The sequence below is a fragment of the Hyperolius riggenbachi genome, chromosome 10, assembly GCF_040937935.1.
Source record: "Hyperolius riggenbachi isolate aHypRig1 chromosome 10, aHypRig1.pri, whole genome shotgun sequence".
NCBI classification, from domain to species: domain Eukaryota; kingdom Metazoa; phylum Chordata; class Amphibia; order Anura; family Hyperoliidae; genus Hyperolius; species Hyperolius riggenbachi.
The window spans coordinates 31,096,843-31,121,362 of NC_090655.1; the positions used below are offsets into that span (position 1 = coordinate 31,096,843).

The following is a 24,520-nucleotide window of genomic DNA, read 5'->3' on the forward strand; positions in this document are numbered from 1 at the left end:
CGCCTCTGCCTTCACCGCGTCCCTCTGCACCGCCTCTGCCTTCACCGCGTCCCTCTGCACCGCCTCTGCCTTCACCGCGTCCCTCTGCACCGCCTCTGCCTTCACCGCGTCCCTCTGCACCGCCTCTGCCTTCACCGCGTCCCTCTGCACCGCCTCTGCCTTCACCGCGTCCCTCTGCACCGCCTCTGCCTTCACCGCGTCCCTCTGCACCGCCTCTGCCTTCACCGCGTCCCTCTGCACCGCCTCTGCCTTCACCGCGTCCCTCTGCACCGCCTCTGCCTTCACCGCGTCCCTCTGCACCGCCTCTGCCTTCACCGCGTCCCTCTGCACCGCCTCCGCCTTCACCGCGTCCCTCTGCACCGCCTCTGCCTTCACCGCGTCCCTCTGCACCGCCTCTGTCTTCACCGCGTCCCTCTGCACCGCCTCTGCCTTCACCGCGTCCCTCTGCACCGCCTCTGCCTTCACCGCGTCCCTCTGCACCGCCTCTGTCTTCACCGCGTCCCTCTGCACCGCCTCTGCCTTCACCGCGTCCCTCTGCACCACCTCTGCCTTCACCGCGTCCCTCTGCACCACCTCTGCCTTCACCGCGTCCCTCTGCACCACCTCTGCCTTCACTGCGTCCCTCTGCACCACCTCTGCCTTCACTGCGTCCCTCTGCACCACCTCTGCCTTCACTGCGTCACTCTGCCTTCACTGCGTCCCTCTGCACCACCTCTGCCTCCACTGTGTCCCTCTGTACCACCTCTGCCTCCACTGCGTCCCTCTGTACCACCTCTGCCTCCACTGCGTCCCTCTGTACCACCTCTGCCTTCACTGTGTCCCTCTGTGCCACCTCTGCTTCCACTGTGTCCCCCTGTACCATCTCTGCCTTCACTGTGTCCCTCTGTGCCACCTCTGCCTTCACTGTATCCCCCTGTACCATCTCTGCCTTCACTGTGTCCCTCTGTGCCACCTCTGCCTCTCTTGTGCCTGTTTCTGTCCTAGTTATGATCGCAATGTGTCAATTTCACTTATGGAAAATTTCACATAAAATTGCGCAATTATTATTATACATAATTAAGATTTTGAAACAAATGATTTTATGTAATCCACCCATAATCCAGAGGGTCCCAGATTTGCTGTAAAACGTAAATGCAGAACTCAGAAAGGACTTTATACTATAGCGTACCTCAGCAAAATGTCATTTTACCAAGCTTAAAAAACATTTTTCTTTACATTTTTAAAAAAAAAATTTCTCAAAAACTACAACGGCCGTTTGAAAAAAAAATGCTTGACTTGTTTCCACAGAATGACAGAATTCAGGCCATTTTTATTGGCAGGTCATTAGTAAGTCGGGGACTACCTGTAATAGGACAGTGTAATAGCCCTATTGGAATTTGATGTGCATTGTAGGGTAGGGAAAAGCATTAGTTGTTTAGGAACTTTGGGTGGTATTGGCAGAGACCAGAGTACTGTCCAGTCTGTAAAATATATCTGGTCTCTCAACGAAAGGTTAGGATGCCCGAAAAATATAACCTGTATCTGAAAAAGATTGTTGTCCCTCCTGTAAAATAAAATAAATATCTGGAGAAAAGCGTTGTCCCTCCTGTAAAAGATAACATCTCTGCAAAGGGTGCTATCCCTCTGGTAAGCAATAACTGTCCTGTAAAATACTATGCAACACCGTGGCGTGGTGGTTGGTGTTCTCGCCTTGCAGCACTGGGTCCTTGGTTAGAATCTTTGTCAAGGCACTGGTTTGTATGTTCTCCCAGTGTCTGTGTGGGTTTCCCCCAGGCACTCCGGTTTCCTCCCATATCCCAAAAACATACAGATAAATTAATAGGCTTCCCCTTAAAATTGGCCCTATACTACGATACATACATATGACTTTGGTAGGGATTCTGTACACAAAAATGAGGAATGTCTAGTGTATACAGTAAGCAGTGACAGAGGCGCTTATACTCGCTAAAGTTCTACAGCAGAGCTCCTGATGGAAGTGGGCTATGACCCACGAAACTTGTTGCAATACTTGGGTGTCACAAATAGAGTATTTTGCGGACATAATCGAAAGTCTTGACTTCCGGGGAGGAAAGTCCATCACTACCTCCCTTTTTAAACAGTTTTTAATTATTTTAACCTACACTGGTGCCTGTGTTAAATAAATTCTACTTTTAAACTTTGTCCACCCTTGGTGGAGGGCTGTCACCCCCATCTTCTTTCCTCTCTACAGAGTAACTTTTTGACCCGAGTGGGGTTTAGTTTAATTTAAACTCCCCACCTGCCGATAGAGTGGTTGCCTTAGTGGTTACCCACCTTTGTGAGTACCTTTCCATTGTTTTATTTACAATCTGCCTCGTCCCTCTGCGCCGCCTCTGCCTCGTCCCTCTGCGCCGCCTCCGCCTCGTCCCTCTGCGCCGCCTCCGCCTCGTCCCTCTGCGCCGCCTCCGCCTCGTCCCTCTGCGCCGCCTCCGCCTCGTCCCTCTGCGCCGCCTCCGCCTCGTCCCTCTGCGCCGCCTCTGCCTCCGCCTCGTCCCTCTGCGCCGCCTCTGCTTCCGCCTCGTCCCTCTGCGCCGCCTCTGCCTCCGCCTCGTCCCTCTGCGCCGCCTCTGCCTCGTCCCTCTGCGCCGCCTCTGCCTCCGCCTCGTCCCTCTGCGCCGCCTCTGCCTCCGCCTCGTCCCTCTGCGCCGCCTCTGCCTCCGCCTCGTCCCTCTGCGCCGCCTCTGCCTCCGCCTCGTCCCTCTGCGCCGCCTCTGCCGCCGCCTCGTCCCTCTGCGCCGCCTCTGCCTCCGCCTCGTCCCTCTGCGCCGCCTCTGCCTCCGCCTCGTCCCTCTGCGCCGCCTCTGCCTCCGCCGCGTCCCTCTGCGCCGCCTCTGCCTCCGCCGCGTCCCTCTGCGCCGCCTCTGCCTCCGCCGCGTCCCTCTGCGCCGCCTCTGCCTCCGCCGCGTCCCTCTGCGCCGCCTCTGCCTCCGCCGCGTCCCTCTGCGCCGCCTCAGCCTTCGCCGCGTCCCTCTGCGCCGCCTCTGCCTTCGCCGCATCCCTCTGCACCGCCTCTGCCTCCGCCGCGTCTCTCTGCCTCCGCCGCGTCCCTCTGCGCCGCCTCTGCCTCGTCCCTCTGCGCCGCCTCTGCCTCCGCCTCGTCCCTCTGCGCCACCTCTGCCTCGTCCCTCTGCGCCACCTCTGCCTCGTCCCTCTGCGCCACCTCTGCCTCGTCCCTCTGCGCCACCTCTGCCTCCGCCGCGTCCCTCTGCGCCGCCTCTGCCTCCGCCGCGTCCCTCTGCGCCGCCTCTGCCTCGTCCCTCTGCGCCGCCTCTGCCTTCGCCGCGTCCCTCTGCGCCGCCTCTGCCTTCGCCGCGTCCCTCTGCGCCGCCTCTGCCTTCGCCGCGTCCCTCTGCGCCGCCTCTGCCTTCGCCGCGTCCCTCTGCGCCGCCTCTGCCTTCGCCGCGTCCCTCTGCGCCGCCTCTGCCTTCGCCGCGTCCCTCTGCGCCGCCTCTGCCTTCGCCGCGTCCCTCTGCGCCGCCTCTGCCTTCGCCGCGTCCCTCTGCGCCGCCTCTGCCTTCGCCGCGTCCCTCTGCGCCGCCTCTGCCTTCGCCGCGTCCCTCTGCGCCGCCTCTGCCTTCGCCGCGTCCCTCTGCGCCGCCTCTGCCTTCGCCGCGTCCCTCTGCGCCGCCTCTGCCTACGCCGCGTCCCTCTGCGCCGCCTCTGCCTTCGCCGCGTCCCTCTGCGCCGCCTCTGCCTTCGCCGCGTCCCTCTGCGCCGCCTCTGCCTTCGCCGCGTCCCTCTGCGCCGCCTCTGCCTTCGCCGCGTTCCTCTGCGCCGCCTCTGCCTCCGCCGCGTCCCTCTGCGCCGCCTCTGCCTCCGCCGCGTCCCTCTGCCTCCGCCGCGTCCCGCTGCGCCGCCTCTGCCTCCGCCGCGTCCCTCTGCGCCGCCTCTGCCTCGTCCCTCTGCGCCGCCTCTGCCTTCGCCGCGTCCCTCTGCGCCGCCTCTGCCTTCGCCGCGTCCCTCTGCGCCGCCTCTGCCTTCGCCGCGTCCCTCTGCGCCGCCTCTGCCTTCGCCGCGTCCCTCTGCGCCGCCTCTGCCTTCGCCGCGTCCCTCTGCGCCGCCTCTGCCTTCGCCGCGTCCCTCTGCGCCGCCTCTGCCTCCGCCGCGTCCCTCTGCGCCGCCTCTGCCTCCGCCGCGTCCCTCTGCGCCGCCTCTGCCTCCGCCGCGTCCCTCTGCCTCCGCCGCGTCCCGCTGCGCCGCCTCTGCCTCCGCCGCGTCCCGCTGCGCCGCCTCTGCCTCCGCCGCGTCCCTCTGCGCCGCCTCTGCCTCGTCCCTCTGCGCCGCCTCTGCCTCGTCCCTCTGCGCCGCCTCTGCCTTCACCGCGTCCCTCTGCGCCGCCTCTGCCTTCGCCGCGTCCCTCTGCGCCGCCTCTGCCTTCGCCGCGTCCCTCTGCGCCGCCTCTGCCTCCGCCGCGTCCCTCTGCCTCCGCCGCGTCCCGCTGCGCCGCCTCTGCCTCCGCCGCGTCCCTCTGCGCCGCCTCTGCCTTCACCGCGTCCCTCTGCGCCGCCTCTGCCTTCACCGCGTCCCTCTGCGCCGCCTCTGCCTTCACCGCGTCCCTCTGCGCCGCCTCTGCCTTCACCGCGTCCCTCTGCGCCGCCTCTGCCTTCACCGCGTCCCTCTGCGCCGCCTCTGCCTTCACCGCGTCCCTCTGCGCCGCCTCTGCCTTCACCGCGTCCCTCTGCGCCGCCTCTGCCTTCACCGCGTCCCTCTGCGCCGCCTCTGCCTTCACCGCGTCCCTCTGCGCCGCCTCTGCCTTCACCGCGTCCCTCTGCGCCGCCTCTGCCTTCACCGCGTCCCTCTGCGCCGCCTCTGCCTTCACCGCGTCCCTCTGCGCCGCCTCTGCCTTCACCGCGTCCCTCTGCACCGCCTCTGCCTTCACCGCGTCCCTCTGCACCGCCTCTGCCTTCACCGCGTCCCTCTGCACCGCCTCTGCCTTCACCGCGTCCCTCTGCACCGCCTCTGCCTTCACCGCGTCCCTCTGCACCGCCTCTGCCTTCACCGCGTCCCTCTGCACCGCCTCTGCCTTCACCGCGTCCCTCTGCACCGCCTCTGCCTTCACCGCGTCCCTCTGCACCGCCTCTGCCTTCACCGCGTCCCTCTGCACCGCCTCTGCCTTCACCGCGTCCCTCTGCACCGCCTCTGCCTTCACCGCGTCCCTCTGCACCGCCTCTGCCTTCACCGCGTCCCTCTGCACCGCCTCTGCCTTCACCGCGTCCCTCTGCACCGCCTCTGCCTTCACCGCGTCCCTCTGCACCGCCTCTGCCTTCACCGCGTCCCTCTGCACCGCCTCTGCCTTCACCGCGTCCCTCTGCACCGCCTCTGCCTTCACCGCGTCCCTCTGCACCGCCTCTGCCTTCACCGCGTCCCTCTGCACCGCCTCTGCCTTCACCGCGTCCCTCTGCACCGCCTCTGCCTTCACCGCGTCCCTCTGCACCGCCTCTGCCTTCACCGCGTCCCTCTGCACCGCCTCTGCCTTCACCGCGTCCCTCTGCACCGCCTCTGCCTTCACCGCGTCCCTCTGCACCGCCTCTGCCTTCACCGCGTCCCTCTGCACCGCCTCTGCCTTCACCGCGTCCCTCTGCACCGCCTCTGCCTTCACCGCGTCCCTCTGCACCGCCTCCGCCTTCACCGCGTCCCTCTGCACCGCCTCCGCCTTCACCGCGTCCCTCTGCACCGCCTCTGTCTTCACCGCGTCCCTCTGCACCACCTCTGCCTTCACTGCGTCCCTCTGCACCACCTCTGCCTTCACCGCGTCCCTCTGCACCACCTCTGCCTTCACTGCGTCCCTCTGCCTTCACTGCGTCCCCCTGCACCACCTCTGCCTCCACTGTGTCCCTCTGTACCACCTCTGCCTCCACTGCGTCCCTCTGTACCACCTCTGCCTTCACTGTGTCCCTCTGTGCCACCTCTGCTTCCACTGTGTCCCCCTGTACCATCTCTGCCTTCACTGTGTCCCTCTGTGCCACCTCTGCCTTCACTGTATCCCCCTGTACCATCTCTGCCTTCACTGTGTCCCTCTGTGCCACCTCTGCCTCTCTTGTGCCTGTTTCTGTCCTAGTTATGATCGCAATGTGTCAATTTCACTTATGGAAAATTTCACATAAAATTGCGCAATTATTATTATACATAATTAAGATTTTGAAACAAATGATTTTATGTAATCCACCCATAATCCAGAGGGTCCCAGATTTGCTGTAAAACGTAAATGCAGAACTCAGAAAGGACTTTATACTATAGCGTACCTCAGCAAAATGTCATTTTACCAAGCTTAAAAAACATTTTTCTTTACATTTTTAAAAAAAAAATTTCTCAAAAACTACAACGGCCGTTTGAAAAAAAAATGCTTGACTTGTTTCCACAGAATGACAGAATTCAGGCCATTTTTATTGGCAGGTCATTAGTAAGTCGGGGACTACCTGTAATAGGACAGTGTAATAGCCCTATTGGAATTTGATGTGCATTGTAGGGTAGGGAAAAGCATTAGTTGTTTAGGAACTTTGGGTGGTATTGGCAGAGACCAGAGTACTGTCCAGTCTGTAAAATATATCTGGTCTCTCAACGAAAGGTTAGGATGCCCGAAAAATATAACCTGTATCTGAAAAAGATTGTTGTCCCTCCTGTAAAATAAAATAAATATCTGGAGAAAAGCGTTGTCCCTCCTGTAAAAGATAACATCTCTGCAAAGGGTGCTATCCCTCTGGTAAGCAATAACTGTCCTGTAAAATACTGGGCAACACCGTGGCGTGGTGGTTGGTGTTCTCGCCTTGCAGCACTGGGTCCTTGGTTAGAATCTTTGTCAAGGCACTGGTTTGTATGTTCTCCCAGTGTCTGTGTGGGTTTCCCCCAGGCACTCCGGTTTCCTCCCATATCCCAAAAACATACAGATAAATTAATAGGCTTCCCCTTAAAATTGGCCCTATACTACAATACATACATATGACTTTGGTAGGGATTCTGTACACAAAAATGAGGAATGTCTAGTGTATACAGTAAGCAGTGACAGAGGCGCTTATACTCGCTAAAGTTCTACAGCAGAGCTCCTGATGGAAGTGGGCTATGACCCACGAAACTTGTTGCAATACTTGGGTGTCACAAATAGAGTATTTTGCGGACATAATCGAAAGTCTTGACTTCCGGGGAGGAAAGTCCATCACTACCTCCCTTTTTAAACAGTTTTTAATTATTTTAACCTACACTGGTGCCTGTGTTAAATAAATTCTACTTTTAAACTTTGTCCACCCTTGGTGGAGGGCTGTCACCCCATCTTCTTTCCTCTCTACAGAGTAACTTTTTGACCCGAGTGGGGTTTAGTTTAATTTAAACTCCCCACCTGCCGATAGAGTGGTTGCCTTAGTGGTTACCCACCTTTGTGAGTACCTTTCCATTGTTTTATTTACATTTCATGGTTTCTAACATACTGCACTATCAAGAGCTCTTGATTTGTCTTAATTTTTTTAGTTTTTTTTTGAAGTAAGCAGTGACATCACTATTCTCCATACATGCACACTAATCCACCTGGGCATGGTGATGGGGGTGGAGGCGTCTGCAGTCCTGATGACATTATTACAGCCATCAGCGGAGGTGTTAAGATGTTTCCCAGCAGGGGGTGTGGTTTACAATTAGTAAAGGGCCCTTGGCGGGGTCAGAGGTTAAACTCTGAATAGCAGTGTGTGTTATAGCAGTGGGGAACAGGTTAACGGCAGACAAGTCTCTCCTCCAATACACTTCCAGGATTAGTTTCTACTTTTATTCCCAGATCAAAGTTCATCCAGAACCCCCTCCGGCCTAAGCCTGAATGGGCCAGCAGGGTACTGGGTAAAGCCTTCCTTTTATGCGCCGCGTCCCAGCCTGGCTCCTGGCAGCCCTGTCTGTGCCGCGCTCTACCCTGCTGTCCCAACAAAAGATCAAAAGACTTTACTTTGTGTTTCTGAAGATTGCTTTTCACCCCAATGTGTGTAAAAGAGAAATGAGAACCGTCTGCAGGAGCGTCCTTCCTTCTCCAGGCGCCTGATGTACAAAGACACGGTAAATAGGAAATATTCCTGAGAGGCGCTCCAGACCATTGGCGCTCCAACCTCAGCTACACGGGAGGGTATGAATCGCTCTGTGGCGTCAAATTAACCCCCGTGTGACAGATGCTTTCCCTGCATACTCAGGGTTCTGTTTATAAAAGTTGAGCAGATGCAGGCAGATGTCCCTTCCTGGATCCATCAGCACTCTCTAGTAGAGTTGGATAGCAGAACCCAAGGAGAAGCAGGGATCAGGTAACCGGTTTGTAAATACGCTACCTTGTACACACACTGGTGGGTTCTTGGACTATCACTGCCGAGAACCTAGAGTATGTACTATGGCTCTGATGCGTTACCAAGAGATCCGGATTGCCAAATCATCTTGGCTGAGCTCAGTGTTACCCTCAGGGGTGTAAAAATATACCCTTCAACCCCTGCCACCACATGGGGGCCTGGAGGCTAAGGGGGCTCGGGTCCTGGAGTGCAGTGCAGAGCAGTCCCAGTGGAGATTCATACTTAAAGTGGACCCAAGCTCTTGCGAAGAACAGACTAAAGTGTTCATTCCACATGTAGAAATCAGCTGCACTGAGCTGTGTTTGTTTATTTAACTACAGTTGAGTGTAACAAGTGTGTAATCAGTAGGCATGACTCACAGTGCCCAGGTGATGGCAGTACTGGCTGTAGAGGAAAAGAGATGCTTTAACCCTTCTTTGCTCCCTGAAAGATCATCTAGTACATTTTCAGGACTTTTTGGGGGATTTCTGTGCAATGTAACAAATATTTACCCCCCCCCCCCCCCCCCATTTTCATACTGTGCCTAATCTTTTAGGGCCTTTTTCCACTAGCCTGCGATTTGCGATTTGCAAATCGCAAGGTGCATTAAACTAATGGAAACTGCAGCAGCAATTTCCATTAGTGCGATCCGATTGCGATGCGATTTTGGTCAAAGCGCAATCGTCGTCCTGCCGCGTTTTGTATGCGAGTGAGCTGTACTATAATGAGTATAGTAGCTCAATTGCAATCGCAATCGCATGGTGGAAATTGAAACGCGATTGCGTTTCACAGTGGAAAAAGGCCCTTAGAGCAGAGGGGAAGGTCTTAGCTCAGATCCACTTCAACCTTTGTTTCAGTGGCAGGACAGGTCCTCCTCACTCCTTTGTGCAGCCTATCACTTTGCGGGTCCTAATGTAACATGACAGGCAGTGTCGGGAGCCACAAGTTGATAGGCTACACAGTGCGGTAACACTGAAGTGTTTAGTGTTTAAGTCACGCCCCTGGTTACTTTACTAAACACAGAGTCTAAGCTGCTCCGTTGTGCGCCACGCTGCAGTCCATCTACCACAGGGGTGTCACACAATCAGGTAAGGGGCCAAAATGTAAAACAGTCGCAGGCCAAATTATTTATTAATATGGAACAATTATTGAATAGTGTCTAACTAAGTGGCACAACTATAGTGACCCTGGAGATGGGGGGGGGGGGGATGGCAATATGCAGAGTAGTGCAGTGGAGGACATTAAATCCTACAGGGGAAAACCACTGTACAAATGTTTGGTCGTTGTTGTAGCAGTTTTTTTTACCTGCTCCAATGCTTCATTGGGTCAGCTGCACACGATAAATCATCGCTGGCAGACTTGGGCGCTGGATACATGCCGATATACGGCTTACCCTGCTCCTGCACAAGTCCCGTTCACGTTAATTATTATTCCCCCTCCAGGGCCACATGGATGGTAGGGAATGATGTAGGGAATAATATAATTCGGCTTCCAGATATTGCTGGCGGCCGAATTACAGTGTTTTAAAAGTAACTTCAGCTCAGTCTTCTGACGACGCCGAAGTTACTCAGTGTGCGCCGCTATAGCCGTAATTCCTATTACAGTCTATGGTGGCGCCGGCTGCGCCCACATCTCCTGCACTGCAATTAACATGCTCGCTTGATTGGGGGCTGGAAGTATTCAAGCATGGAGTGTGCAGCTGATAGAAAGAACAGGAGATATTCAACTCTGCACTGGAGCAGATAATGTTACACTGTTGCGGGCAAAGCAGGTGGTTTTGCCCAAAAATAGGCAACGCCATAGTGGTACCGTTATACTGTGTGGGGCTTGAAAGGGTAAGTCGGGGTTCCGGCATTCGGCAGACCCTGAATTACATTTCCCTCCGAGTTGCGACGACTCGGAGGGAGAATTTGAGCGGCAGCAGGGTGAGCAGCCATACGGCTCAACCTGCATCCAGCTCACGGGTGCATACGTGCTGGGGGGGGGGGGGGGGGGGGGCTGGGGGAGGATAATTTGGTGTACAAGTGCGTGTGTTTTACCAGCCACATGGGGAGTTTGTATTCAAGAGGGCCTCATTCTAATTTTCCTAGGGTGTACTGTCGGCTGTTGCTGCTCCCCCGGCTCAAACTGACAGCTTCAACCACAATCATTGGTGTTCATCTTTAGATAAGAAGACATTACACTGTCATTTTACTGCTTACAACTTGGCCAGATTTACAGCTGAGGAGTCTATAGACACATAAGCACCTGCGCCCTAAACCCTGCCCCATGGCACAGGCCACACCCTCACAACCCTAGGGACATTCAAATGTGCTTACCCCCAGTCAGATGTGCCAGCATGCACAGAGACCCGCTGTAGCTATAGAGACGCTGCAGGAGGTGCTGAATGGACGTCATTGCTGGAACGGGAGCTGGTGAGTCACTCTTCTTATTACCGCTCTGCTCGCGCTCAGCGGGGGGGGGGGGGAGCAGTGGGGGCACTTTGGGGTGGGAAAAGGGCCACCTTTCATATATGGGCTGCCTGTAGGCACATGCCTACAGTGCCTAATGGTAAATCCGGGACCTGGCTTACAACAAGGCACATTTAAAGCTCCAGAGAGTAAAATGGCAAGAAGGACTGCATACAAAATTGGAGGAGAACAAATACAAAATTAGAAGGCATAGGGAATGGCTCCATCACTGAACGAAATAAACTTAACCAAGAGATCCAAGGCTATGCATTCACTGCTAATAGATGCTATTTTAGTCTGCTGCATCTCTTATAGCCCTGTTGCCTGTCAACAAGTAGAAATAAGTTACAGAACCATTTACTTATCCAGTTGCCCCCTATGTCAGTGAAACCTGGAGTCCCACAGAGAAAGAAGAAGAATTACAGATTGCCCAGCAAGCTCATGGCGTACTAGAACTCCTAGGAGTGTGTAAGGGGCTAAGAAGTACAACAAAAACAACAACAAAAAGTCTCCTTACTACAGTTTGTCTTCTTACAACAGAAGGTATTGTGATTATTCAGGTTGGAGTGAGCATATGATGTTTCTCACAATTCATCACTGCTGAACATGCAAATCATCCATGTGTTGTTCCTGAAAGCTACTCACACCACCAGAGCATCAAAGGGATGATTTGCATACTCAGCAGTGATGCATTGTGGGACACCTTATATGCTCACCCCAACCTGAATATTCGCAAATACCTTCTGTTTTATGAAGGCAAATTTATGAAGATTTATGAAGAAGAGATCTCCGCTTGTTGGAAAATAAGTTGCAAAAAATCAGTGGCGCTATACAGGATGATGGGCGATGGCGATTTCGGGGCAAATGCCTATATGAAGATTTCTCCTGTATAACTGAAGTGTGCTGCAAATGCCTAAAAATCGGTCCGTGCTAAACCCAACTCAATGGCCAGCCAGACAAGAGATGGAGTGATGAAACAGAGGGCTGCTTGAGTGGGTTTGGGGTGAAATGAGGGTCTGCAGGCTGTAATCCCGCAATGGGAATGGATGGTGAATCTTGGTGGAAGACCCGGTAAAGACAGGGCTCTTCAGGTGCCAAAGTGTCATGGAGGAGTAGAAGTAATAGTATTGGCAACAGCTACAACTCTGCCTAACAAACAATTACTCACACGGCAGTCACCTGCTGCAGCTCAGACATCACTCTTTCCGCTTCTTCATTCCTGGAAATAGAGAAAAGGGCAACATCAGATTATTTCCATGTGATTTAGGTGCTCATTTACTTAAGACAAATACACACATGCCATAGCAGTCCCGTAAAAGTATTATTCTTGATCATTGCGCACAGCTATATTCCATATAAACAAGCTGCTCTACACCGACCATCCTGTTCCCCTCTATGGAAAGGAGAGGGGATCATGTGCAGGAGAGCAAGGTGGTAGATATGCAGTGGGGCATGGTTTTTCCAAATTGTTTGATCGCTAATGAGCTGTCGGGGGACACCTGTACACACATGGAAAAGGTGCATAAAAAGATTTTAAACCATCTTGTTTTTGCATATGTGCACAAAAGGCTTGTGCACATACTGTATGCAAAAACAAGATGGTAAGGATACCCGAAGTGACATGTGACATGATGAGATAGACATGTGTATGTACAGTGCCTAGCACACAAATAACTGTGCTGTGTTCCTTTTTGTCTTTCTCTGCCTGAAAGAGTTAAACATCAGGTATGTAGACGTCAGGAATGGGTCAGACTACAGTGTGACCCTCACTGATAAGGAACTCCAACTATAAAACACTTTCCTAGCAGAAAATGTCTTCTGAGAGCAGGAAAGAGATAAAAAGGGTCAATAGTTCATAGATTTTAGCTCTGGCATACTTCAATGAATGTGTCAATGAGCAAAAACAAAACAGTAAAAATGTAAAAAGTAGATTTAAACATAAAATAAAACGGTGGAATATCTTAAGTCATTTTTAGGAGAAGGAGGAGGATAGATACAATTGTTTAATCCATTCGTTTATTTTCACCTCACCAGGCCCAAAAAAATAAAATGTAGTTTTACTCACCTGGGGCTTCTTCCATCCTCTAGAAGTAATCTGGGTCCCTCTCCCAGCTCCCGTCATCTCTGGGGTAGAGCTGGCAGCCTGTAGGGTCGGCGCCACCTGTGTCACACTTGCGTCACTGGGAGCGTACTGGGCCGAGGCAGTTATCCCACATCACTCCCCATGATGTAGGCACGTTCACACGCACCTGCGCAGAAGTCGATGACCCATCGGGGGTCTGCGATCTTTACAGACTGCCAGCAAGACTCCAGAAAGGACCTGAGCTGCGGCAAGGGACCCAAATTACTTCTAGAGGTTGGAAGATGCCCCAGGTAAGCAAAACTATTTGTTAGTCTCGTGAGACCTTTAGCAGTGTTCCCTAACTCAGTCCTCAAGGCCCACCAACAGTGCACGTTTTGTGGAAATCCACAGAGGTAGTTAATCAGCTCTGCATTTTGTGGATTCCTGCAAGACATGTACTGTTGGTGGGCCTTGAGGACAGGGTTGGGGAACTCTGCTTTAAAAGGACACCTGAAGTGAATATGAAGGCTGCCATATTTTTTCCTTTTAAACAATACCAGTTGCCCAGCAGCCCTGCTGATCTATTTGGCTGTAGTAGTGTCTGAATCATACCAGAAACAAGCATGCAAGCTTGTCAGATCTAACAATGTCAGAAACACCTGATGTGCTGCATGCTTGTTCAGGGTCTATGGCTAAAAGTATTAGAGGCAGATGTTCAGCAGGACTGCCAGGAAACTGGTATTGCTTAAAAGGAAGTAAATACGGCAGCCTCCATATCCCTCTCGCTTCAGTTGTCCTTTAAATAGGCCCTGTCATTATATCGCAGCTAGTTATGATGTTGGGATAATACAGAAGCCATATTTTCCCCATTTTTCTGCCTGTGTTTTCTGCATGTGTATGTCTGCTAAAAGGAAGCTGCTACCTTGAGTTACTAGCTTCAGGCAAGGAAATGGCTCATTAGGCCACTAGCCAGTCACCTTTGATCTACTGTCTCAGATGTGAGTGTCTGTGAAACTATGTTTGCATTAAGTTCCTGGGGTAGCAGGGAACTGCTAATTAGCAGCCACTTGAGGAAGAATAGGCTGGTCTGCATGGCTTTTGAACCCTGGAGACAGCCCATTGTCCCGATATACAAATCAAGACTACCAGAGTCTGGGGACAGTGGAAGCTAACACAGGAATGTTTGAAGTTTACATATGACAGCCTACTGGAAGTGGGTGAAGTGTTTGAAGTCCCTTTTGATACAATTTTACCTGTGGTCTGAATATTGGTCTGGAGGCGTTCGAGTGTTTGAAATCGGTAAACTTCAGAAGCGGACACAGGAACCCTTTGAAGTTTGCATATCACAGAAGGGATATGACAAGCGTACTGTGCAAACAATTTGGGATGGACCCTTAAATGCCCCAGGCCCCAAATCGGGCTATATAACCTCAGCTAGGATAGTCACAACTAGTAGTTCTCTGGGGCTAGCAACCAAACGCTAGGACTATCCTGGTCAGACCAGAACCGCGTGCCCCTTGCAACAACACCCAGATCTATACGCTGGTAACGTTTTTTATTTCCCTTTTATTTTTGCAACTTGTCTTGCTGTGTATCCTTGTAACTTTTATTTTGTAACTTTTTACTTTGTTTTTGTAAATCTTTTGTATATATTATTTTCTGCATTGTTCCACTTTTTCCTGGAATATTAAATCGTTATTTAACAAGTTTGACTTCTGCTGCACTAAACTAACACTCATAGCCTAGAAGGAGAGACTGCAGTGTAACTTGCATTACAAGTTCCGTGCCTGATTGTGCCGTGCTACTGTACGATTGTATAGTGTGTGTGCGTGCGTGGTGTTCCCATATTTGGCCTAAAGCGCAAAGCTGACCCGGATACGGAACCGCGGATTGAGTGCAGATCACTCGACAGCAGAGTGGAAGTGTCTAGCGGCAGCTAGTGGTGGCAGTGAGAAGTGTTCTGAGGGGTCACAGCCTTGTTTTAGCTTGAATAAGGCTGCTCCCCGCTTGATCTGGTCAAACCCGCAGTCGGGAAGTATACGAAGGCGTGCCGCGGGCCGGTTCCTGACAGGCCCTGTAGTGACATGCAATAGAATGCAGTGCATTTTTTTCAGGATATCCTCTATTACATTTATTTTTCTGGTTTCAGCATCAGAAACACTTCCTATAGCTATATATTGCTGTATATTTTTATGTACTCTAGCCCCGCACGCCCGCCCACCCAGTGATGTTTAGCCTAGGCTGTTTAGCTATGCGGGATTCTAACCTCCCAAAATGAATTCTTGGAGACCAGGTATTTTTTGTACTGGCTTCGGAAATCTCACTAAACAAACATTCTGCAGAGATTGCCTGACGCGGCTAAAGATGTGGCCATTTCAAAAAGTAAATCAAGAAGAGGAAAGATGTTACAATGGACAAACACTGACTAACTAATTTATAAATGAATATTAGTAAAAAATAAGCAATTTTATTTAATTACATAATTTTCACTTGAGTTGCTCTTTAATCACTTGAGAACCGGCATTAAAACCCCCTTCAGGACCAGAGCAGTTTGCCTGGTTTAGGTATCCCCAATTTAGATAGCAATAGGTATTCCCAGTACAGATAGTCAAGCATTGGTGTCCCCCTTATAGATGGGTGTCCCCAGTATAGGTAGCAGCCATTACCCACCTCCACAGATCCAGGGAGGAGCAGCTCTCTCCTCCTCCTCCTCCCGACATCCAGAATTGTACTGTGGGTAAGTTCCGGGATTACGTTGGGACAGCCACACAGACAGCCACATACAGGACGTAACTGTAACGCATTGGTCCCAAAGGGATTAAGTTTCTCCAAGGCTAGAGAATGCAAATGTTCCAGCAAACCTGGACTGATTTTTCCTTTAAATGATCTGTTACTATGTAGTGAAAGATTCCAAACCTCTCTTGAATCACATGAAACTATAGTGAAGATAAGTGAAATGTAAAGGATTGGCTGTTCATTTGAAGTTGTGTGCACACCTAAAGTTTCTGCAATACATATAGATTCTCTGGAGTTATAACAAAGAATACACCAGTGCAGGTGCTGGGCTGAGTTCCCACTTAAGCGAAAGAATGGACATTTGTCGTCCGTTCTGCTCATATTTTATAAATAGGAGCCGTTCACACTTGTCACTACTCCTGCGGATCCATTGCAGTAAGCGGGCCGCACTTCTGTGCAGTCTGCGATAATCCCAGGCAGGCAGATGCCTTCCCCATGCAGCCTGAGGGGGTAAGTCCAGAGCTACCTGTCCCAACGCCGACTGCCTTCCCTTGGTCCCTGTACACAGGGAAATATTCAGGAACAGGGAGCATTCTCATTGGTTCACGGCGGACCAATGAAAATTCTCCGTTGCTAGGGAGAATTGGTCTAGTGCAGCCTATGGAGAGCCCCATGCTCCCGCCAGCCTCCAGGCTGTGTACAGAGAGGAACCGAGTGGCAGCGGGACAGGTGAGGGGCGGTCGATTTGGACATGCAGAGCAGATGCAAAATGAACGGCCTTAATGCGCTTACCGTGTCCATTTTGCATCCGCACATGGGGGAACTGAGCCTAACAAGTGCGCAGGAGAGCTGTACTGGTGCGACCAAGCCAGATTAATGGGGCTGATTGCAGTTGAACGGAGCCACCCGGGAGGGCGGCGAGGGATGCAGCGGTGCTCATGGGGCTGGAGGAAGCCCCGGGTAAGTATAAAATCTTTCTTGCGCAAAAGGTGGATCAGCGCAACACCAGGCCGCCTCCGAATGGCCTCCATCAGAGATGCGCTGAGCCCCCCCCCAGGAACTACAAACGCACCTTGAACCCAAACAGAAGCTCTGCATATACACCAAAAGCATGGCTGTTAAGTGGGAGCAGCTGACCAAAAACGTTTTTGGTCAGCTGCTCCCACTTAACAGCCATGCTTTTGGTGTATATGCATAGCTTCTGTTTGGGTTCAAGGTGCGTTTGTAGTTCCTGTGGGGGGGGGGGGGGGGGCTCAGCGCATCTCTGATGGAGGCCATTAGGAGGCGGCCTGGTGTTGCGCTGATCCACCTTTTGCGCAATTTTCAATTTTCGATTTTATTTGATTAGCCGCACCCAGGCTATGCATATACATAGGTTAGGATTTAGTTAGTGTTAGGCCCCTCCCATGGAGGATTGACTTCTTCGCAGTGGGAGGGACGAGTACTTAAAGAGACACTGAAGCGAAAAAAAATATATGATATAATGAATTGGTTGTGTACTATGAATAATTACTAGAAGATTAGCAGCAAAGAAAATATTCTCATATTTTTATTTTCAGGTATATAGTGTTTTTTCTAACATTGCATCACTCTATAATATGTCCAGATTACACAACACTCAGCATTCAAAATGAGTCTTTCAGAGCAGTCTGTGAAGTAATAAACTCTTCTCTGCTAGAGGAAAAGTAAACAGTTCAATTACAGTTCAGATAATAAAAGTCAAATAACAGCCCTCTCCACAACCAAGTTGGTAGGAGAGCTTAATAGCTTTTTTGCATAGAGATAACAACTGGAGTTTCTCAACTCTTCCTGCACTGGAAACAATTAGACTGATGTATCTGATCTTAATGTTTTTTTTCTTAGCTGTACTACACATACAAATCATATCATCATCATTTTTTTTTCGCTTCAGTGTCTCTTTAATAGGTTGCATGCAAGCTGTTAATGGAAACCAACATCCTCCTCTAGTGGTAGACAGGTCATGTGTATGTCGGTGTGTATTCGACCCCACAAGTGGGGCTTGCACTCTTTTGCAGGTAGGCACTAGTCTGTTTTTAAGTAGCGCTGCTCATTTCCTTGCTGTGTAATAAAATCTTTCTTATTGGTGCAGTCAGGTACACTTTAAGCTTTACGTTCTTCACACTCCTACATCTTTGGAGAAAGTTAGTAAATCTCACTCATACAGAGGAATAACAAGTAGCAAGTGAAGACGTACCTATCATTCTGCATCTGCCGCACCAGGCTGAAGTATGGGGCTGCAGCCGGTCCCTGCAAGTCTTTCCAGAGCTGGCTGCCTGGGTGGCTGTACACAGCATCTGCAATGTACCAATATGGTCAAGGGTGTATAATGTTATAGAAACAGACTAAAGATGGGTTCACATTTGCACAATGAAAAAGTTCAATTTAACAGAACGGGTTTGAACAGATCCCATGCTAAAGAATAGGATCATCTCACATCAGTACGTTCAGAACAGATCCGTTTGTTCCATTCCGACAAATGGAATGCAAGCTTGGGTTGTCTGCAATAATTCCAGAGCGAACAGCTGAAGCGAATGCCAACAGGTATACCAAGCTGGTGGCGCTGGGAGATGGAGCACAGAGGTGAAAAACTGATGCCCACATGTAACAAGGTGTGAAAACAGAGACGTTTTTACAGGATCAGTTTTTGAACCGTGAAGTGTGAACTGAGCCTTAAGTTTTGTACATACAAATATATACAGCCACCCGCAGGGATTGGGTATCAGTTCAGAGCAGAATGTCATTCAGAATAGTCATCAGGGTTACTTACCTGCATGGCCATAATTCATTACACCGTTAATCACTCCGCTTTTTTTTTTTTCTTCAAAACTCTGCCAAAGGTCTTTCTACCCCCATCTGCATTACCGCTGCCCGCGCCCAGCTTGGCCTAAATGGCAGCTGCCAAGCTGGGGGCAGGCCACGGCAATGCAGGCGGGAGTGGCCAAAGAGATTCGGAAGACTGGGAAAATGGCCTTGACTGCGTTGTCAAAGGAAGGGGGGGGGGGGCGGAAAGTGTCACCTGTGTAACTAATTACAGGCGAACAGGTGGGTAATTAGCCCTGAGATCCCCCCCACTATCACCATACTGGAAGTACTCTTTAACTTATCTGCATGTTTTTGGCATGGGGAGGAAACCTGAGTTCCCAGAGGAAACCCACGCAGACACAGAGTCTGTGCAGATAGTGCCCTGGCAAGCCACTAAGCCACTGTGCCACCCATTTCCCTCATTTATATGCTCCTTAACTTGAAAGTGGTGATGGCATAGCAGATGGCCGACCCCCCTTATATAAATGGGCCAACGACAACATTATAAACAATGACTTTGTTTATTAGAAGTTGAAATTACATTACGTGTCAATGGAGTGCCAGTTCATTACCTATTTCCCCTTTGGCATTACGAAATTATGCAACTTACAAATACCTTCATGTTATATTTTCTTTGTACAAATCATTTTTGGCATGTTATGCTGGGAATACACGGTTCGTTTTTGCCTTCGTTTAAACCTTCGTTTCGATTGTGCCTTTTGTCCTTTTCGATCCCGAAATAATCAGTCATACGGTTCATATCACCACCCACGGTTTCGTTTTTTTTTCCGATTCTGATGGTTTCGTTTTTCCAATGATCGAAGGCTGCAAAGAAACGAAACGAAAATCCCTTTTTACAGGGACGGACTAGCATAAACGAATATATAATCGATCTGAACAGCCATCAAGCCTACCAATGGCTCGATTAGATGGATAAAGAGAGATAATATCAAACATGTTCGATCACTAGTCGTTCGTTTTTGGGGTCTATTAATCGAAACTATAATGAGATTATGACTATTTTCACATACGTTTTCAACACTCGATTCGTTTACCGAACGAATCGAAGGTTTAAACGAAGGCAAAAACGAACCGTGTATTCCCAGCATAAGCGACGAGAACACAAAGTATTATATAAGCTGTATATATCATACTGATGCAAACAAGCGTGACTCACTGAGTTCTAGTGTATTTCTTCAATATTTTATTGAAAACTATCTAAAGAAATGCAAATAATAATAGGAAATCCAAAAAAGCAAGATAAATATCCAGTATACGGGTGGCATATAAACAGAAACATAACAGAATACAGTGCAGTACAATTTGCTGAGGGCTCTGACACCTCCCCCCCCCCCCCCCCCCAAAAAAAAAAGTCTTTACAGGTGCCCCTAGATAACGCAGGAGTACTGTACCATGATAAATAATCACAATTTTAAGCTGAAGGATCAGGGATGGGTGTGTAGGAGCTTCCACACAGACCAAGGAGCCCAACTTTTCTGAAACTTTCACTGTCAATTGGACAGTTCATTCAGGATCTGTTTTATAAGATAAATTCCAAGTTGTGGGTGATGCCCGAGCCAGAGATAATAGAGGACCTCCAATTCTAGAAATTACGGTAGCTCTTTAGTAGCATTATAAAATTGCACATAGATACTATTTTGGGCCCTTGATAACAGAATCCTTTCCAGGAGTCCGGAGGGATAGATGTGTCAAGAACTCTAGAGGCTAGCTGCAAGCACGCTCTCCATATGGCAGTTATTGTGGGGCAGAATCACCAACACTAGGCCCCGTAAGGCCACACCCTCTGAAACTCATCTGCATTCATACATTTCAACTTATTCAGTTGGCAAGGAATTCTATAAAAAGGAATAAGGATTGCCCTAAAGCTCAAACCACCAAAAGTTGCAGCACCAAGGGGTTCTACATTAGTCATCAAACATTTTGTAGCTTCTCTCCCAGGGCTGTGGCGTAGGAGCAATTTTGGGTACTTCAAATCGGAGTTGGAGGCTTCATAAACTGAGAAGTCGGATTTTTGTACAAAATCCACAACCCTGGTCTTTGGGGTACTTGGAGTCGGAGATTTCATAAACTGAGGAGTCAAAGTTGGATGATTTTTGTACCAACTCTACAGGCCTGTTCTCTCCTTAAAGGGGAACTGAAGAGAGAGGTATATGGAGGCTGTCATGTTTATTTCCTTTTAAGCAATACCAGTTGCCTGGCAGCCCTGCTGATCCTCTGCCTCTAATACTATTAGCCATAGCCCATGAACAAGCATGCAGCAGATCAGGTGTTTCAGTGGTTCAGACTTATAAGTCTGATCTGACAAGACTAGCTGCATGCTTGTTTCTGGTTTTAATCAGATACTACTGCAGAGAAATAGACCAGCAGGGCTGCCAGGCAACTGGTATTGATTAAAAGGAAATAAACATGACAGCCTCCATATACCTCTCTCTTCAGTTCCCCTTTAAAACACAGATTATAGAGGCTTTAGCCATGCTTAGGAAGATAGAGTCCCATTCCTCCAAACTCAAAGCCATACCTAAATGGGCTTGCCAAATCAGCATTGTAGTGGAAAACTCGGCAAAGCTACAATACCCCAATTCAGAATACAAGTAAGATATAAGGCCAGGTCTGTGCTTTTTTTTTTTTTAAGAGTACCTGAAGTGATTTTTTTCAATTAAATTGAAGCGCACAGGCATGTTCACAATACTCGCACTTCCCCTCTGTGTCTGCAAAAATAAGATCGCCTTTTTACACTAACATTCTGTATGCTCATTTTATCACAGTGCTTACTGCTGTTCATCCACTGCTGACTGTGTGAGGTTTTTGGATGGTAGTTGTATTCAGGGTTCCATCACGTCTTGTGGAGGGCTTTGATTAGCGATACGGTCCTTTATCAGTAATCTACAGGGTGCCATACTGCAAACGTTTGGTGGTTGATGTCCACTCTGTATTTCTGGGAATGTTAGCATTTGTTTAGCACGTTGTGAGCTGATAAGTTTACTCACATGTAGGTCACAGCAAGAGTGACACGGGTTCACGGAGGTGATATCTTGGTGTTGGTGTTTTGTGCGGACTGCACATTTTTGTTAACGGGTTGTTTTCTGATGTTATTTTTGTAGATATTTCTTGGATGCCTAACCTTGATAAAGAAATGCTGCTTGTCTTGAAACGTTGGAAACTATCTTGATTGCATGGCGTTAACATTTTGCATGCCAATTCAACTCTGTGGGTATTGTTTATTTTAACCACTTAAGAACCAGGCCATTTTTCACAGATTAGGCCACTGCAGCTTTAAGGCATCGCTGCAGGGCCGCACAACTCAGCACACGAGTGGAGTGACCCCCCCCCCCCTTTTTCTTCCCACCAACAGAGATTTCTGTTGGTGGCCTGTGATAGCTCCAGGATGTTTATTTTTAAATATTTATTTTTTAGCAATCTTTTCTTTCCTAACCCTCCTTCCCCCCGCCAGCCAATCACTGATCGGCCGTCATAGGCATCAGCCTATGACAGAGGATCACGCCTGAGCCTGCCAGGGGGACAGCTGTGTGACACGGCTGTCCCCAGTACAGCGCTGCTATAGATCGTACAGAGTAAATAGATGGCGGTTTCACCGTCTAACAGTCTCCTAGTGGTGACCCCGCTGGGAGACTGATGGTGGAGCTCCGTCATCCAAGCGGAGATGCAAAACGCCCCCAGGACTCCACATCGATCGGCTTCAGGTGGTCCTGGGGCTGCCACCGTGATCACGCCCACTGGCGGGACACTGGCGGCAAAAGGTTAAGGAAACCTGAACTAAATATCCTTTCACTAGATCACATCTCTCCAATTACCCAAACTCACCTACAGAGAGTGAAGGCTCTGGATTCTAAAGTCTTCACGTTTCTCTCAGTCCCCACATTCCACAAGACTTTGGGGATCTTCAGAAGTCTGTACTGCGCATGCGAAAGCGTGCACTCCCGCATGTGCAGTACGGAGCCGCCTGTCTTTAGAAGCACCCCGGGACAGGAGTGCTTCTGAAGCTTTCCGAGGGCTCCTGGAGGTGGCAAATTTGAGCCAGTGACAGTGCTGGAACACATGGAGCGTGAGAGGAACGAGAAGGCTCTATAACACAGGTGTCGAGCTCCAGGCCTGGAGTACCAGAGCCATGCCAGTGTTTAGGATGGACTGAGAAAGAGGAATGTGTTCTACCTGATGGACCCCACCTTTCCCGATTCAGACCCATCAATTAATATGAGTTTTGTAAAAAAAAATGTGTGAGGACCTCGGCCCTTGAAGGACCGGTTTGACATCCCTGCTCTATAGCAAACATGTCAAACTCCAGCTCCTGGGCTACATCTGGCCCTCAGAACCTTCAGATTTGGCCCTCAGGTGGTTTCCCCACTTTGTATTATGTTTGGACCACTCTAGACCACCAGAGAATCTATATTTGAGGGTCACCAGGGAAGCACATGAGGAGGAAGAAAGCACTAGACACCAGGGAACTGTATAGGGAAAGAGGGCGGCACTAAACACCAGGAAACTGTATATGGAAGGGAGGACCGCTAACCATTACAGAACTGCACAGGGGATGGAGGGGGTCTATGAGACATCGGGGAACGGTGATGTAGTGGATAGCACTGTTGTCTTGCAGCGCTCAGTCCCCGGTTCCTATCCCAGCCAGGGCTCTATCTGCAAGGAGTTTATTCTCCCCGTGTCTGTGTGTTTCCTCCGGTTACTCCAGTTTCCTCCCACATCAGAAAAACATACAGATAAGTTAGTTGGCTTCCCACTAAATTTGCCCTAGACTGTGATACATACACTACACAATATATACATAGGCATATGACTATGGCAGGGATTAGATTGTGAGCTTCTCTGACGGTCAAAGATCTGATTTCAGATTTCTTTTTTTTTTATTTCTTTTTTTTTATTGCTTTTCTGATCCCTTCTAAAAAAAAATTCAGAAAAAAGGATTGGAAATCAGATTGGACCTGTTAGAAATGATTGATCCAACTGCCAATCTGGCAGGAAATTGCATTGTGTGTACCAGGCATTAGAACTGCATTAAAGAAAACCTGAACTGAAAATTAAAAGTCAAAATAAGCATACACAAGTCATACTTACCTTCCATGTAGTCTACTCCTCAGTGTCTTTCTCCTGTCCCGCGTCCTGTTTGTTCACTGTGATCAGGGGAATTTTCCGTCCTCCATTTTGAAAATGGCCATTACCCATAACAGCTTTCTGGTCAGCACACAGTTAAACTGTAACATCGCCCACTTGAGCCATAGGGAAACATGGACATTACCTGGTACATCAGTTTTCCTCTCAGCTATAACTGACAGCAACTGATATTTTACTGACAGCAACTGATGTATTTCAGATCTGACAAAATATTGTCAGAACTGGAAGGGATAATTGTCAGAAGAAAATGGTGAGCTTCTGAGAGGAACTGATGACAAGGTAACGATGTAATGTTCATTTGAAGTTACCTCATGTGTTTATTTTAAATATTTTTACTCAGTACAGGTTCTCTTTAAAAACAAGTGTCAACTGCACAGTAGTTTAAATGGTTTCTTCTCCAGAGCAGCATGTGCAAACAAGTCTTTTGTGAGGGGAGCTCTCCCATAGCTTTTGCTTACAATAGGTGCACAGTTGAAGGCAAGAGCAGCTAAAGTTCACTTCTAATGAATGAACAGAATTGCTTTGAGAATCTACCTTCTTTTGTTACGGATCTAGCTGGGCTTTTAATTACACACAACCTACTGAGTGTGTTTTAGCTGGCTGGAAAAATATCATACAGTACAGGCAAAGTGAGACCACATCACATGATAAATATCATGCACCAACGTTCTGCCCCACCTGAACATGTTTCTGCAGACATCCATTTATACTGGCCTACATATGTGGAAAGGTCAAGCACCACCCTTACCCTAGGCTCAGTGCTATGATACTTCATAACCATCACTCCCTCTGTAGCCCTTGGCAGATGTCATTACACAACACACTAGATCACTGCAAATATAATTAAGTGTGAGTTACATCAGAAGAACGGTCACAAGAAAATGTAGCAGTCCATACATGGAGCATGTTACATAATCAAACACACTATATAATACAACACAACAACATTTGTAAAGTGCTTTTCTGCCATAGCAATCAAAGCGCAT

General features: G+C 49.7%; 1 protein-coding gene across 3 annotated transcripts in view; it reads right to left on the minus strand.

Annotated features, from left to right (window-relative positions):
- Nucleotides 1-24,520, minus strand: part of LOC137533948 (uncharacterized) — a 238,874-nt gene that overhangs the window by 196,877 nt on the left and 17,477 nt on the right. For all 3 annotated transcript variants that reach the window (XM_068255268.1, XM_068255267.1, XM_068255269.1), the window contains exons 4-5: nt 17,764-17,863; nt 11,919-11,969 (exon numbers count right to left, since the gene is read on the minus strand). In XM_068255268.1, coding sequence (XP_068111369.1) covers nt 11,919-11,969; nt 17,764-17,863 — 151 coding nt within the window. The remainder of the gene's footprint in view (nt 1-11,918; nt 11,970-17,763; nt 17,864-24,520) is intronic.